This window comes from Somniosus microcephalus, unplaced genomic scaffold (assembly GCF_052327205.1).
Source record: "Somniosus microcephalus isolate GS21.2 unplaced genomic scaffold, FLI_Smic_1.0 unresolved_chr9, whole genome shotgun sequence".
In the NCBI taxonomy this organism is placed as follows: domain Eukaryota; kingdom Metazoa; phylum Chordata; class Chondrichthyes; order Squaliformes; family Somniosidae; genus Somniosus; species Somniosus microcephalus.
In genome coordinates, this window is record NW_028225187.1 from 22,870,932 (window position 1) to 22,887,815 (window position 16,884).

A 16,884-nucleotide genomic window follows, 5' to 3' on the forward strand; every position below is an offset into this window, starting at 1 on the left:
CCAGGGCCTCAAACCCGGCACTAAGCTCATGGTCTACAGAGCAGTCGTGATACCTGCCCTGCTGTATGCCTCAGAGACATGGACCATGTACAGCAGGCACCTCAAAACACTGGAGAGGTACCACCAACGCTGCCTCTGCAAGATCCTGCAAATCCATTGGCAGGATAGGCGCACCAACGTCAATGTTCTTGCTCAGGCCAACATCCCCAGCATCGAAGCTTTGACCACGCTCGATCAGCTCCGATGGACGGGTCACATTGTCCACATGCCCGATACGAGACTCCCAAAAAAAGCGCTCTAGTCGGAGCTCCGGCATGGCAAGAGAGCCCCAGGTGGGCAGAGGAAACGCTTCAAGGACACCCTCAAAGCCTCCTTGAAAAAGTGTAACATCCCCACCGACACCTGGGAATCCCTGGCCCAAGGCTGCACAAAGTGGAGGAGAAGCATCCACGAAGGCGCCGAACACCTCGAGTCTCTTCGCCGGGAGCAAGCGGAAGCCAAGCACAGGCAGCGCACGTCAACCCAAGCACCCCACCCACCCGCCCCTTCAACCACCGTCTGCCCCACCTGTGACAGAGACTGTAGGTCCCGCATTGGACTCATCAGTCACCTGAGAACTCATTTTTAATGTGGAAGCAAGTCATCCTCAGTTCCGAGGGACTGCCTAAGAAGAAGAAGGGATTTTTTCGGCACAAAATCTGCGGTCGGAGGCGTCCGACCTGCAAAAAAGTCGACGGATTTACCTGGTGGTCCGGGCGGTACAGAGACTCGCACTCCTGGGCCACTCCGTGTATGCGCGGGCAGAGGGCCACGTAACCCAGGGGCGCAGGCAGTTCGCAAGCGCCCCTGGGATCAACCTGATCCATGCCATAGAATCCTAGAATCCTAGAAAGTTACAGCACGGAAGGAGGCCATTTTGGCCCATCGTGTCTGTTATAAATCTCATCATCATCAAGAAACGACTCATGAAATAACGCTGGACGGCCAGCTGGTGGCGCCGTCCAAGGAGTATAAATACTCGGGCGTGGGCCCAGCTTCACCGGGGACATTTTGTAAGACAGGAACTAGTGAAGTACAACTAGACCTCCATGTTCTGAAACAAGTTGATTAAAGCCTTGCTTTATGCTCGAACCAAGTGCGTAGTGAGTTTTATTACATCAGTGTCCGCGCCGGCAAACAAAGTGCTATCCAGCCTAATCCCACTTCCCAGCTCTTGGTCCGTAGCCCTGCATCCCAAGTGCACATCCAAGTACATGTTAAATGTGGTTAGTGTTTCTGACTGTACCACACTTTCAAGCAGTGAGTTCCAGACCTAAAAGCAACCCTCTGTGTGAAGAAATGTCCCCTCAAAACCCCTCTAAACCTTCCACAAATTACTTTAAATCTGTAGCCCTTGTTTTTGACCCCTCTGCGAATGGAAGTAGGTCCTTTCTATCCACTTTATATAGACCGCTCATAATGTTATACACCTCAATAAGGTCTCCCCTCAGCCTCCTCTGTTCCAAGGAAAACAAATGCAGCCTATAAAAGAAGGGGTTAGGGTTAGGGTTCCGTACGTACGGAATTCCCATAAGTATGAATGGGGACCACTTAAAGATACACGAACACATGAAATCAGTAAAAAAAAATACATATTTGTAATTAATTACAATGTCATTTAAATAAATATTTTAAACAAAAATGTAACTTTTTTGGAAAAAAAAATTATTGATCGGTTTTTCCGACCGCCACATCTCGTATGCACCAGTAGGGATCGCAAAATACGGCCCATAGTAATTACCTAGTTTATTGGCCGGGATTATGTGGGGTCCTGTGACCGCATTAGCACTGCGTACGCCATTGTAAGTGTCCCGCAAGTTCCGGGTTTCCACATGCGATGCGTATGCGCGAGAACCCGGAATTGCGATTCATCAAGTTTCCGCTTGACAGATCGTACGAATCTGCAGGAAATGGACATTCGCTGGCGCCGGGTTCGACTATATGCCCAACTACTGCCCAACGAATGCGCGCTAAACTCTTACTCTTGGTAAAAGCGGTGGTAAGGCTTTTATTTGACCAGCCTAAGTGTTTAAATAAATATTGGCCCAGAAATTCGGGTCTCCGCGGGTGAGTACGCACGGGGTACTCACCCATAAGCCCAATGGAAGTGCCGGTTTCCTGCATGCACTGCGCATGCGCGGGAAACCGGCACTTCTGTTCCCCTGAAAGAAGGGGTTGAGAGGTGGAACGCGTGCGAATTTCTTCACCCAGAGAGTGGTGAACCTGTGGAATTCTCTACCGCAGAAGGCAGTAGATGCCAATTCATTAAATATATTCAAGAAGGAGTTGGATATATTTCTTAAGGCTAAAAGGGATCAAGGGATATGGGGAGAAGGCAGGGACAGGGTACTGAAATTGGATGATCAGCCATGATCTCACTGAATGGCGGAGCAGGCTCGAGGGGCCGAATGGCCTACTCCTGCTCCTGTCTTCTATGTTTCTATGTTACTTGTCACCCTGCTGGTTCATTGGCCAATTATCTTAAATCTGCACCCTGTGGTTTGTCACAACTCTTAAGAACTTTGGAACTGGACTTACCAATGATAATGACTTTCACTTGATCGCTTTTCTCCGATGTATGATTTCTTCCATCTCTCTCCAGTTGATATGTGCATACGTAGTAGCCTTCGTGTGCAGTACTGATTTTTGTTATGCTGAACTTGACACTGTTCGACGCTGCTAACGCCTTAACCGTTTGTATGTGCGCCAGTTCACCAACTTTGTAGAGGTAAAATGTGGCACCTGTGTAGAATGCTGGCGAGGAACACTCGATGCTCACATTTTCCCCTTGTGAAAATGTACCAAGTATCCTCCACATCTCAATTTCTGGCTTTAGCGGCTGATCTGAAAGAATGTAAAAGACGATTATCTAGTGCACAGTACTAATGCTACAAAATGCAAGAATCCATTATAAAAGGTGTAATAGCAGAGCACTTGGAAAACAATGACAGGATCGGACAAAGTCAACATGGATTTACAAAAGGTAAAGCAAGCTTGACTAATCTACTGGAATTTTTTGAGGATGTAACTGGTAGAATAGATAAGGGAGAACGAGTGGATGTGGTGTATTTGGACTTTAAGAAGGCTTTCGATAAGGTCCCGCATAAGAGATTAGCGTGTAAAGTTAAGGCACATGGGATTGGGTGCAAGGTACTGAATTGGATAAAGAACTGGTTGGCAGACAGGAAGCAAAGAGTTGGAATAAACGGGTCTTTTTCCGAGTGGCAGGCAGTGACTAGTGGGGTACCGCAAGGATCGGTCCTTGGACCCCAGCTATTCACAATATATATTAATGATCTAGACGAGGGAACTAGATGTAATATCTCCAAGTTTGCAGACGACACAAAGCTGGGTGGGCATGTGTGCTGTGAGGAGGATGCCAAGAAATTCCTGTATGATTTGGACAGGTTGGGTGATTGGGCAGAAGCATGGCAGATGCAATATAACGTGGATAAATGCGAGGTTATCCACTTTGGTGTCAAAAACAGGAAGGCAGATTATTATCTGAATGGCAATAGATTGGGAGAAGTGGAAGTGCAACGAGACCTGGGTGTCCTTGTGCACCAGTCGCTGAAGGTAAGCATGCAGGTGTAGCAGGCGGTGAAGAAGGCAAATGCTATGTTGGCCTTCGCAGCGAGAGGGTTTGAGTACAGGAACAAGGATGTCTTGCTCCAGTTATACAGGGCCTTGGTGAGACCACATCTTGAGTATTGTGTGCAGTTTTGGTCGCCTTATCTGAGGAAGGATGTTCTTGCCATGGAGGGAGTGCAGAGAAGATTCACCAGGCTGAAAGCTGGGATGGCAGGAATGACCTATGAGGAGAGATTGGGTCGATTGGGCTTATACTCACTGGAGTTTAGAAGAATGAGAGGGGATCTCATTGAAACTTATAAAATTCTGACAGGGCTGGACAGACTAGATGCAGGAAAGTTGTTCCTGATGGTCGGGGAGTCCAGAACCAGGGGTCACAGTCTAAGGATAAGGGGTAAGCCATTTAGGACAGAGATGAGGAGGAATTTCTTCACCCAGAGAGTGGTGAACCTGTGGAATTCTCTACCACAGAAGGCAGTCGAGGCCAATTCATTAAATATATTCAAGAAGGAGTTGGATATATTTCTTAAGGCTGAAGGGATCAAGGGATATGGGGAGAAGGCAGTGACAGGGTACTGAATTTGGATGATCAGCCATGGTCTCGTTGAGTGGCGGAGCGGGCTTGAGGGACTGAATGGCCTACTCCTGCTCCTATCTTCTATGAAAAGGAACTCAAAGGAACAAAAAAAAAAAACTTCCAAACACCGATCGCGCTCCGTGACTCATCGCATCTTCTCACCTGAACAAATCACCCCGACATCGTTCGTCAAGGGGCACGACCGCAGGCCCGCGCTGTCAAACGGACACAGCCACAGGTAAGGCTCCGTGCCGTTGCAGTTGATATTGTCCGCCCACACCGGCCCCATCCCTTCACCGAAGCTCCCGCTGCGAGTGGCTGATCGAGCGAACCCGCATCGCAGCTGCTTGCAGACCACCTCCGCGTCTGGTAAATCCCAATTGGAGTCGCAAATGGTTCCCCAGGTGCCATTGGCGTGAACCTCAATCCGTCCAGAGCATGGATCCGGCCCATCAGCCAGCCTCAATTTAATATCAGCTGAAAATTATAAAATAAGATGAAAACATTATGTACCAGTCCCATTCAGGTGATAAGAATGGAGTTCCTGTATTAATTCATGCAGAAGTCTATATGGGAAACTCCAGGTTTAATATGAATGTTTGAGTTAATGGCCCAGAAATTCGGGCCGGGGGCTTCCGGCGGGTGCAAGCCCCCGACCTGCACTTACCTAGCGCGCCGGCCGCTGAGCTGTGGGCCCGCGTGGGATTCCGATCCTGGGCCTCCTCCAACTGCCAGCGCGCAGTGCTTGCGTATCCCAGGGGCACAGTTAGTTCGAAGCGTCCCCTGGGATCATGTGGGCCACGGAGAGCCAATGGTAGCAGGCAATGCTTCATTCATAAGTTTGACAGGACCTGTCAAACCTATAAATACTACGGGCCCCAAAACATCACTAAATCTTCAAATACATTTTTAAAAATCACATTTTTTAAATAAACTATAAATTACATGAAATAACTATTTTAAACAATAATTTAAATGTTTGAAAAAATAATTTTATTTTCTAACGGGGCTAAAAATAAACTTACCTTGCTTTAAAGTATTTAAAAATGATAAACCTGTGGAAAAAATGTTTTAATTTTAATTAATTCACCACTTACCTTGTAAAAAGCAGGCCTTACGCCTGCTTTTTAAATGTGTAAATTCTGGAGACTTACCCTCCCGGGAGAACCTGTAAAAAAAAAAGTAAGTTCGATGCGCACGCACTGCCTCTCCGGCGCACGCATTCGACTTCTGAACCCCTTCTTTCAGGGGAACGGAAGTGCCGGTTTCCCGCGCATGCGCAGTGCATGCAGGAAACTGGCACTTCCATTGGGCTTACGGGTGAGTACCCCGTGCGTACTCACCCGTGGAGACCCGAATTTCTGGGCCTATATTTACTCTAGTTGGCTATACAACAGAACTTATTTAACTTATCATAAGCCTCAATCCCTTTCAAATATGTAACAAAAAGGCTCCTTCGGCAGCGCCTCCCAAACCCACGACCGCTCCCACCTAGAAGGACCAGGGCAGCAGGAACACCACCACCTCCAAGTTCCACCTCCAAGTCACACACACCATCCTGACTTGGAAATCTATCACCGATCCTTCATCGTCGCTGGGTCCAAATCCTGGAACTCCCTCCCTAACAGCACTGTAGGAGCACCTTCACCACACGGACTGCAGCGGTTCAAGAAGGCGGCTCACCACCACCTTCTCAAGGGGCAACTAGGGATGGGCAATAAATGCTGGGCTTACCAGCGAGGCCCAGATCCCATGAACGAATAAATAAAAAGCATGATTTGCGTTTCTCTGGAGCTGTCGCAAAACGTTCCCAGTAGAGTGAATTACAATTATGTTGAGTCTATTAGGCCCAGAAATTCGGGTCTCCACGGGTGAGTACGCACAGGGTACTCACCCGTAAGCCCAATGGAAGTGCCGGATTCTTGCATGCACTGCCCATGCGTGGGAAACCGGCACTTCCGTTCCCCTGAACAAAGAGGTTCAGAGGTCGAACGTGTGCGCTGGAGAGGCAGCGCGTGCGCATCGAACTTTGTTTTTTTTTGCAGGTTTTCCCGGGAAGGTAAGTCTCCAGGAGTTAGACATGTAAAAAGCAGTCGCAAGGCCTGCTTTTTACAAGGTAAGTGGTGAATTCATTAAAATTAAAATGTTTTTTCCACAGGTTTATTATTTTTAAATACTTTAAAGCAAGGTAAGTTTATTTTTAGCACCGTTTAAGGTGACCAAAACTGCACACAATACTCAAGGTGTGGTCTCACCAAGGTCCTGTACAACTGCATCAAGACATCCTTGCTCCTGTACTCGAACCCTCTCGCTACGAAGGCCAACATACCATTTGCCTTCTTAACCAGCTTATCTACCTTCTGGGATCGGTGGATATGCACTCCAAGGTCCCTCTGATCCTCTGCACTTCCCAATGTCCTAACATTTATAGTGCATTCCTTTGCCTTTTTAGTGCCCCTAAATTCATTACCTCACACTCCTCCAGATTGAATTCCATATACTTGCATTGGAGGCAGTTCAGAGAAGATTCACGAGGTTGATTCTGGAGATGAAGGGGTTGCCTTAGGAAGAAAGGTTGAGCAGGTTGGGCCTATACTCATTGGAGTTTAGAAGAATGAGAGGGGATCTTATTGAAACATATAAGATTCTGAAGGGGCTCGACAGGGTAGATGCAGAGAGGATGTTTCCCCTCGTGGGGAATCTAGAACTAGGGGGCATAATTTCAGAATAAGGAGGCACCATTTTAAAAAGGAAATGAGGAGGAATTTCGTCTCTCAGAGGGTCGTGAATCTTTGGAATTCTCTTCCCCAGAGAGCTGTGCAGGCGGAGTCATTGAATATATTCCTCCTGAGGAAGGATGTACTTGCCATGGAAGGAGTGCAGTGAAGATTCACCAGGCTGATACCTGGGATGGCAGGAATGACGTATGAGGAGAGATTGGGTCGATTGGGCTTATACTCGCTGGAGTATAGGAGATTGAGAGGGGATCTCATCGAAACCTATAAAATTCTGTCAGGCCTGGACAGACTAGATGCAGGAAGGATGTTCCCGATGGCCGGCGAGTCCAGAACTAGGGGTCATAGTCTAAGGATAAGGGGTAAGCCATTTAGGACTGAGATGAGGAGGGATTTCTTCACCCAGAGAGTGGTGAACCTGTGGAATTCTCTACCACAGAGGGTGGTGGAGGCCAATTCATTAAATATATTCAAGAAGGAGTTGGATATATTTTTTAAGGCTAAAGGGATCAAGGGGTATGGGGAGAAAGCAGGGACAGGGTACTGAATTTGGATGATCAGCGATGATCTCATTGAATGGCGGAGCAGGCTCGAGGGGCCGAATGACCTACTCCTGCTCCTATGTCTTATGTTCTTATGTACATTTGCCACTGTCTTGCCCACCTGACCAGCCCATTGATATCTCCCTGCAGTCTGCAGCTGGTGAATCCTTATCACCCGTTCTGTGCTGGTGCCCCAGGCGATTTTCACCCCCAGAATTATTTTGCTTTAGTTCTATTTCGTTTTCTAAATATGTAGGAACATCTGCACTTACCTATTACAGTTACTTTCAGAGGATCACTGTGTGAGGAGTTATACAGCTTGCCAGAAGTTTTCATTTCATACCGACATGTGTATTGACCTTCATCTTGTTTACTTTCCGCCATGATTTCAAATCTTGCCGGGCTATCTTGGACAAGAGCCGGCTGAGAACGAATGCAGTTATTCTCATTGTCCTTGTATAATTCGTACTTGTTAACTGAGAAGTATTTCGGCGCTCTACATGTCAGCTTAATAATCTGACCCAGGAGGAAATGTAGAGTTACGTATTCCGTTGAAAGTACTGGCTCTGGTGGTTCATCTAAACAAGGGATAAAATTCGATTTACATGTCCATGCATACACCAGTTAACGTCATAACATGAAATGATCGAAAATGGGTTTTATTATATGCCACGAGCAAGAATGTAGGAAGGATGTTCTCTCTCTCTCTCTGTCTGTCTGTCTGTCTCTCTCTCTCTCTATCTCTGTCTCTCTCTGCCCTTCACTCTGTCTGTCTGTCTGTCTCTCTCTCTCTATCTATCTCTAAGTCTGTCTGTCTCTCTCTTCTGTCTGTTTGTCTGTCTGTCTGTCTGTCTCTCATGCTCTCTCTCTGTCTGTCTGCCTCTCTCTCACTCTGTCTCTCTCTCCGTCTGTGTGTGTTTCTCTCTCTCTCTTTGTCTCTGTCACTCCCTCTCTCTCTCTCTATGTGTCTCTTTCTCTGTCTCTGTTTCAGTCTCTCTCTGTTTCTCTCTCTGCCTCTCTCTCTCTCTCTATCTCCTTCTGTCTCTCTCCCTCTCTGTCTCTCTGTCTGTCTCTCTCTCAATGTCTGTCTCTCTCTCTCTGTCTCTCTCTCAATTCAATTTTTCAATTTCAATTCAAATTGCTTTATTGGCATGACAAGATACATCTTATGTTGCCAAAGCACAGAAAAAGAACATATATGATTGAACACATAAACGCAGATCTAGGCATACAGTGTATAGACAAATATACCCATGTATACATAAATATACACACATATAACATACATATCATTTTTTCTTAGATTCACTGGTCACTGGTCTCTCTCTCTGTCTCGCTCTCTGTCTCTTTCTCTCTCTCTGTCTCCCTCTATCCTCTGGCTCTCTCAATATCTCTCTCTCTCTGCCTCTCGCTCTCTCTCTCTATCTCTCTCTCTCTCTCATGTCTCCATCTCTCTGTTTCTGTCTCTCTCGGTGTCTCTCTCTGCCTCTCTCTCGCTCTGTCTGTCTGTGTGTGTGTGTCTCTCTCACTCTGTCTCTCTGAGGAAGGACATACTTGCCTTGGAGGCGGTGCACCGAAGGTTCACTAGATTGATTCCTGGGATGAGAGGGTTGTCCTATGGTGAGAGATTGTGTAGAATGGGCCGATACTCTCTGGAGTTTAGAAGAATGAGAGTTGATCTCATTGAAACGTACAAGATTCTGAGGGGGATTGACAGGGTAGATGCTGAGAGGCTGTTTCCCCCTGGCTGGAGAGTCTCGAACCAGGGGTCACAGTCTCAGGATAAGGGGTCGGCCATTGAGGACTGAGATGAGGAGGAATTTCTTCACTCAGAGGACGGTGAACCTTTGGAATTCTCTGCCCCAGAGGGCTGTGGAGGCTCAGTCGTTGAGTATATTCAAGGCTGAGATCGATTGATGTTTGGACTCGCGGGGAATCGAGGGATATGGAGATCGGGCAGGGAAAGTGGAGTTGAGGTCGATGATCAACCATGAGCATATTGAATGGTGGAGCAGGCTTGAGGGGCTGTATGGCCTGCTCCTGCTCCTGAATCTTATGTTCTTATTACAGGTATATAAGGAGGTTAAGAAGGCATATTGAATGGTGGAGCAGGCTCGAGGGGCCGTATAGCCTAGTCCTGCTTTTAATTCTTATATTGTGGCCAGGCGAAAAGAGGACCCAAAAATTAATATCATTGGAAATCAGGCGGGGTATAATACGGGCGACAAAGGTTAAAATGATCAAATACAGTACAGGTAGACTATCCTTTATCCGAAAACCTCGGGACCAGCCGTGTTTCGGTTTTAGGAAAATTTCGGATTTCGGAAGGTGCGCGAAAACACTTCGGTTTTCAGAGGTAATTCGGTTTTCGGGAGTGCGGATAAAGGATACACTATCCCTTATCCGGCAGCGTCGGGTCATGCTTTGCGCCACTTTCAGCTTTCTGAGGTTTTCTGGTTTCGGATGTGCGGATAAAGGCTGGTACACTTACGCTGAGCGATTTCGGTTTTCAGAAGTGCGGAAAAATGCTACACTATCCCTTATCCAGCTAGGCCTGTAAGTCGTGCGCCACTCTGGTCATGTCGTGCGCACAACTTACGCTGACCGAAAAAACCTTCGGTTTTTAGAGGGTTTCGGTTATCGGAAGTCCGGATAAAGGGTAGTCTACTTGTATTTGTTCCTATTTCATAAGGCGTTCAATTCGTGCAAGATAACCTGATATGTCTGATATGTCAATTCTGTGCAGGATAATGATGGCTTTTAATAAATTAATAACAAATATTATTTTAGGCAAAATAATCCCTGTTATAAATCTCATCATCAAAAAACTACAGGAAACTTTCGATTTACTGGCACCTAAATAACCGGAACTCTCGGTTAACCAGCAAAATTCAGGAGTAGGCTCAGGAAACTTTTATTACTTTTTTTACTCCATTTGTTGCTGTGCAGGGGTGTAGCTGCAGCTGTTGCTAAGCTACAGAGACGCTTGCAACTTGTGCCCACTGTTCTGAAGCTGGGTTTGTTGCTTTATACGGAGCTCTCAGCTCCGTATCTTTTACTATAGCGTTCGGTTATCCAGAATTTTTGATGAACCGGCACTACGTCGGTCCCGTCGGTGCCGGATAAAAAAAAAGTTTCCTGTACTTATGAAATAACGCTGGGCGGCCAGCTGGTGGTGCCGTCCAAGGACTATAAATACTCGGGCTTGGGCCCCAGCTTGTCAGGGACATTTTGTAAAGACAAGGAGCTAGTGAAATACAACTAGACTTCCATGTTCTGAAACAAGTTGATTAAAGACTTGCTTTATGCTCAAACCAAATGCGTAGTGAGTTTTAATACATCAATCCCTTCTTCTGGATTGGGGCTGTTGCTGATATTGCAACCCACCCAATATGCGGAGTAAAATCGGACAGGGCGTTGCACCCAATCCCGCAGTTTCCCGACCGGCTGGTTAAAATTGCCCCGTTGTTTCAGCCGCATGATCCTGACCTTTGACGGTTATCATCTGCTGCTCGCTCTGCTCCGAACTGAAGACCAGCTCTGATATGTCCATGTCATAGTTGCAGGTGTAATTCCCCGTCTGCTTGCTCTGGATGTCGACAATTGTGAAGTTCACCTTGTTCTCTCCGAGCACGATCGGCATGGACAAAACCACTTTTTTCTCGCCGACTCTGTACAGGAACATTCGGTTTCCGGTGTAGAAGATCGGGAACTTGCACTGGACTGTAATGTTCTCACCACGCATGAAGACACTCGGAGTCCGAAATACGGAAATGAGTGGTTTGAGGGGCTTTCCTGAGCGGAAATAAGGGGAAAATTAATATTTTGACACCAGTCATATAAGAACTGTCCACAATAACAACAGAAAATGCTGGAAAAACTCAACAGGTCAGGCAACATCCGTGGAGAGAAATTTGAGTTGACATTTCGGGTCGAACCCGTCTTCAAAACTGGAAAGAAAAGAAAATAGATCGAAGGCAGGGCTGCGATCGGACAAAAGAAGTGAAAGAAACAAAAGAAGTAAAAGAGACAATAAAAGGTATTAGAAGCTAGACGAGATGGTAATAGGCTGAGATTAGGTGTAACGTGTACTGGCAGGGCAAGAGATAGCTGCCAGGTGTGAGAGAGAAACAAAAGGAAAGTGGGGGGGGAAAAGGAGTGGAAAAATTACAAGAAAAAATGTAATAGGGGCCGAGGTTATGATCCGAAATTGTTGAACTCGATATTGAGTCCGGAAGGCTGCAGAGTGCCTAATCGGAAGATGATTTGCTGTTCCTCGAGTTTACGTTGAGCTTCCGTGGAACAATACAAGGTGCCAAGGGCGGTGAGGTCCGAGTGGGAATGGAGCGGTGAATTAAAATGACAGGTGACCGGAAGCTCGGGGTCACCCTTACGGACTGAACGGAGGTGTTCACCTTCTGCAAGGCACAAGTCAGCAGTGTGATGGAACGCTCTCCACTTTAAAGTGGATAGAAGGGACCTATTTCCCTTAGCAGAGGGGTCGAAAACCAGGGGGCACAGTTTTAAAGTAATTAGGGGAAGGTTTGGAGGGGATTTGAGGGGAAATTTCTTCATCCAGAGGGCTGTGGGGTTCTGGAACTCACTGCCTGAAAGAGGCAGGAACCCTAACCACATTTAAAAAGTACTTGGATGTGCACTTGGGATGTTGTAACATGCAGGGCTACGGACCGAGAGCTGGGGAGTGGGATTAAGCTTGCTAGCGCTTTGTTGGCCGGCGCGGACACGAAGGGCCAAAATGGCCTCCTTCCGAGCTATAACTTTCTATGATTCTATGGATTCTATGTTATGACATTATTCTCTGTGATAGAGGCTAACGTCGTTAGAGATTTATAGTGTACGTCTCCAGGAGTCCACACTTAAAACCAACATTGCAAGTGTCTCACCTCCTGACTCCCCCAAAGCCTTTCCACCATCTACAAGACACAAGTCAGGAGTGTGATGGAATACTCTCCACTTGCCTGGATGAGTGCAGCTCCAACAACACTCAAGAAGCTCGGCACCATCCAGGACAAAGCAGCCCGCTTGATCGGCACCCCATCCACCACCTTAAACATTCACTCCCTCCACCACCGGCGCACCGTGGCTGCAGTGTGGACCATCTACAAGATGCACTGCAGCAACTCGCCAAGGCTTCTTCGGCAGCACCTCCCAAACCCGCGACCTCTTCCACCTAGAAGGACAAGGGCAGCAGACGCATGGGAACATCACCACCTCCAAGTTCCACCTCCAAGTCACACACCATCCTGACTTGGAAGTTTATCGGCCGTTCCTTCATCCGTCGCTGGGTCCAAATCCTGGAACTCGCTCCCTAACAGCACTGTGGGAGTACCTTCACCACACGGACTGCAGCGGTTAAAGAAGGCGGCTCGCCACCACCTTCTAAAGGGCTACTAGGGATGGACAATAAATGCTGGCCTTACCAGCGATGCTCACATCCCATAAACGATTAAAAAAAGAACAAATTAAATCTTAAGCCAACACTTTAGAAAACACAGGCCAATCAACCGCATTTCAGTCATGGTTACATGATGAGCATTCTACGTCATACCATCTGTTTATGGCTCACTTCACTTATCTCAGTCCGGCTATTAATTAAAAGTATCAAAGGAACTCGTTCTGCTGCTGCCTGTTCCATGTGTTTAGCATTCTGTAGGGAAATGAAGTGTTGCTAAACTGAACCCAGGCTGCAATTGTAATTTTGGCAGAAATTCATTATCACGCTGTAGGCGTCGCTGAGAGGGCCAATATTTTTTTGCACCTGAGGGCCTCAAAAGGCCATTCCAAGGAACAGTTTTCATTCAACCACTTTTTGTGGGGTCTGAAGACACATACAGGCCAGATCGGGAAAGGACTTGGGAAAGTAGGACAGCAGGAGCATTAGGACCAGAAGCAGGCCATTCAGCCCTTCCAGCCTGCTCCGACATTCAATTATGTCATAGTTGATGGTCTACTCCTGTCCTGATGTTCCTATAATTTTGAAGGCCTATATTTAATCTCCCCTTAACTCTATCTGCCCTAAGCAGAACATTTGCACCTTCTCCAGTCTCTCCACATCACTGAAGTCTCTCATCACTGGTACCATTCTGGTCAATCTCCCCTTAAACTTCTCTGCTCTAAGGAGAACAACCCCAGCTTCTCCAGTCTCTCCACATCACTGAAGTCCCTCATCCCCGGTACCATTCTGGTCAATCTCCCCTTAACCTTCTCTGCCCTAAGGAGAAAATTTGCACCTTCTCCAGTCTCTCCACATCACTGAAGTCTCTCATCCCTCGTACCATTCTGGTCAATCTCCCCTTAACTCTATCTGCCCTAAGCAGAACATTTGCACCTTCTCCAGTCTCTCCACATAACTGAAGTCTCTCATCCCTCGTACCATTCTGGTCAATCTCCCCTTAAACTTCTCTGCTCTAAGGAGGACAACCCCAGCTTCTCCAGTCTCTCCACATAACTCAAGTCCCTCATCACTGGTACCATTCTGGTCAGTCTCCCCTTGGTGAGGCCACATCTTGAGTATTGTGTGCAGTTTTGGTCGCCTTATCTGAGGAAGGATGTTCTTGCCATGGAAGGAGTGCAGCGAGGATTCACCAGGCTGATACCTGGGATGGCAGGAATGACGTATGAGGAGAGATTGGGTCGATTGGGCTTATACTCGCTGGAGTTTAGAAGAATGAGAGGGGATCTCATCGAAACTTATAAAATTCTAACAGGGCTAGACAGACTAGATGCTGGAAGGATGTTCCCGATGGTCGAGGAGTCCAGGACCAGGGGTCACAGTCTAAGGATAAGGGGTAATCCATTTAGGGCAGAGATGAGGAGGAATTTCTTCACCCAGAGAGTGGTGAACCTGTGGAATTCTCTACCACAGAAGGCAGTAGAGGCCAATTCATTAAATATATTCAAGAAGGAGTTAGATATATTTCTTAAGGCTAAAGGGATCAAGGGATATGGAGAGAAGGCAGGGACAGGGTACTGAATTTGAATGATCAGCCATGATCTCGTTGAATGGCGGAGCAGGCTCAAGGGGCCGAATGGCCTACTCCTGCTCCTATCTTCTATGTCTATGTTCTATCTATGTTAATATGGTGTATTATGGTAGTGTGGCACAGTATGGTGTAATATACTGTAGTATTGTGTACTATGGTGTGGTGTGGTATGGCATGGTGTAGTGTCGTATAGTGTAGTACAATGCACAATACTACATCTAAGCTGACATCACCCAGCTCTACATCACCACCACTTCTCTCGACCCCTCCACGGTCTCTAAATTGTCAGACTGCTTGTCCGACAGCCAGTTCTTGATGACCAGACATTTTCCCCAGTTAAATACTGGGAAGACCGAAGCCATTATTTTCAGTACCCGCCACGAACTCCGTTCACTAGCTAGTGGCTCAATCCCTCTCCCTAACATCTGTCTGAGACTGAACCGCACTATTTACAAGCTTGGTGTCATATTTGATACTGAAGTGAGCTTCTGACCGCATATCCGTGGCATAACTAAGATCGCCTATTTCCCCCTTCGTAACATCGCCCATCTCCGCCCTTGCTGCAACTCATCCACTGCTGATACCTTCATCCATGTCTTTGTTACCTCCCAACTTGACAATTCCAATGCACTCCTGGCTGGCCTCCCACGTTCCAGCACATGAAACCTTGAGGTCATCCAAAACTCGGCTGCCCGAGCCCTAACTCGCACCAAGTCCCGTTCGCCCATCACCCCTGTGCTCGCTGACCTACATTGGCTCCCAGTTAAGCATCGCCTCGATTTCAAAATTCTAATCCCTGTTTTCAAATCCCTCCATGGCCTCGCCCCTCCCTATCTCTGTAATCTCCTCCAGCCCCTACAATTCTAATTCTCCTGTTCAAATCCCTCCATGGCCCTTCGTCCCTCCCTATCTCTGTAATCTCTTCCAGCCCCTACAATTCTAATTCTCCTGTTCAAATCCCTCCATGGCTGTCGCCCCCTCCCTATCTCTGTAACCTCCTCCAGCCCCTACAATTCTCATCCTCCTATTCAAATCCCTCCATGGACCTCGCCCCCTCCCCTATCTCTGTAACCTCCAGACCCTACAATTCTCATCCTCCTGTTCAAATCCCTCCATGGCCCTCGCCCCCACCCTATCTCTGTAACCTCCTCCAGCCCCTACAATTCTCATCCTCCTGTTCAAATCCCTCCATGGCCCTCGCCCCCCTCCCTATCTCTGTAACCTCCTCCAGCCCTACAATTCTCATCCTCCTGTTTAAATCCCTCCATGGCCCCTTGCCCCCTCCCTATCTCTGTAACCTCTTCCAGCCCTACAATTCTCATCCTCCTGTTCAAATCGCTCCATGGCCTTCGCCCCCCTCCCTATCTCTGTAACCTCCTCCAGCCCCTACAATTCTCATCCTCCTGTCCAAATCCCTCCATGGCCCCTCGCCCCCTCCCTATCTCTGTAATCTCCTCCAGCCCCTACAATTCTCACCCTCCTGTTCAAATCCATCCATGGCCCTCACCCCCTCCCTATCTCTGTAACCTCCTCCAGCCCCTACAATTCTCATCCTCCTGTTCAAATACCTCCATGGCCCTCGCCCCTCCCTATCTCTGTAACCTCCTCCAGCCCCTACAATTCTCATCCTCCTGTTCAAATCCCTCCATGGCCCTCGCCCCCCTCCCTATCTCTGTAACCTCCTCCAGCCCCTACAATTCTCATCCTCCTGTTCAAATACCTCCATGGCCCTCGCCCCTCCCTATCTCTGTAACCTCCTCCAGCCCCTACAATTCTCATCCTCCTGTTCAAATCCCTCCATGGCCCCTCGCCCCCTCCCTATCTCTGTAACCTCCTCCAGCCCCTACAATTCTCATCCTCCTGTTCAAATCCCTCCATGGCCCTCGCCCCCCTCCCTATCTCTGTAACCTCCTCCAGCCCCTACAATTCTCATCCTCCTGTTCAAATACCTCCATGGCCCTCGCCCCTCCCTATCTCTGTAACCTCCTCCAGCCCCTACAATTCTCATCCTCCTGTTCAAATCCCTCCATGGCCCCTCGCCCCCTCCCTATCTCTGTAACCTCCTCCAGCCCCTACAATTCTCATCCTCCTGTTCAAATCCCTCCATGGCCCTCGCCCCCTCCCTATCTCTGTAACCTCCTCCAGCCCCTACAATTCTCATCCTCCTGTTCAAATCCCTCCATGGCCCCTCGCCCCTCCCTATCTCTGTAATCTCCTCCTGCCCCTACTATTCTCATCCTCCTGTTCAAATCCCTCCATGGCCCTCGCCCCCTCCCTATCTCTGTAACCTCCTCCAGCCCCTACTATTCTGATCCTCCTGTTCAAATCCCTCCATGGCCCTCGCCCCTCCCTACCTCTGTAATCTCCTCCAGCCCCTACAATTCGCATCCTCCTGT

General features: G+C 47.9%; 1 protein-coding gene across 1 annotated transcript in view; it reads right to left on the bottom strand.

Moving 5' to 3' along the window:
- The window catches only part of LOC147084917 (scavenger receptor cysteine-rich domain-containing protein DMBT1-like), a 114,251-nt gene that overhangs the window by 69,255 nt on the left and 28,112 nt on the right, over nucleotides 1-16,884 (bottom strand). Inside the window, exons 5-8 of the mRNA XM_085979633.1 lie at nucleotides 10,974-11,279; nucleotides 7,757-8,062; nucleotides 4,370-4,684; nucleotides 2,578-2,883 (exon numbers count right to left, since the gene is read on the bottom strand). Of these exons, the coding sequence (XP_085835759.1) occupies nucleotides 2,578-2,883; nucleotides 4,370-4,684; nucleotides 7,757-8,062; nucleotides 10,974-11,279 (1,233 nt within the window). The remainder of the gene's footprint in view (nucleotides 1-2,577; nucleotides 2,884-4,369; nucleotides 4,685-7,756; nucleotides 8,063-10,973; nucleotides 11,280-16,884) is intronic.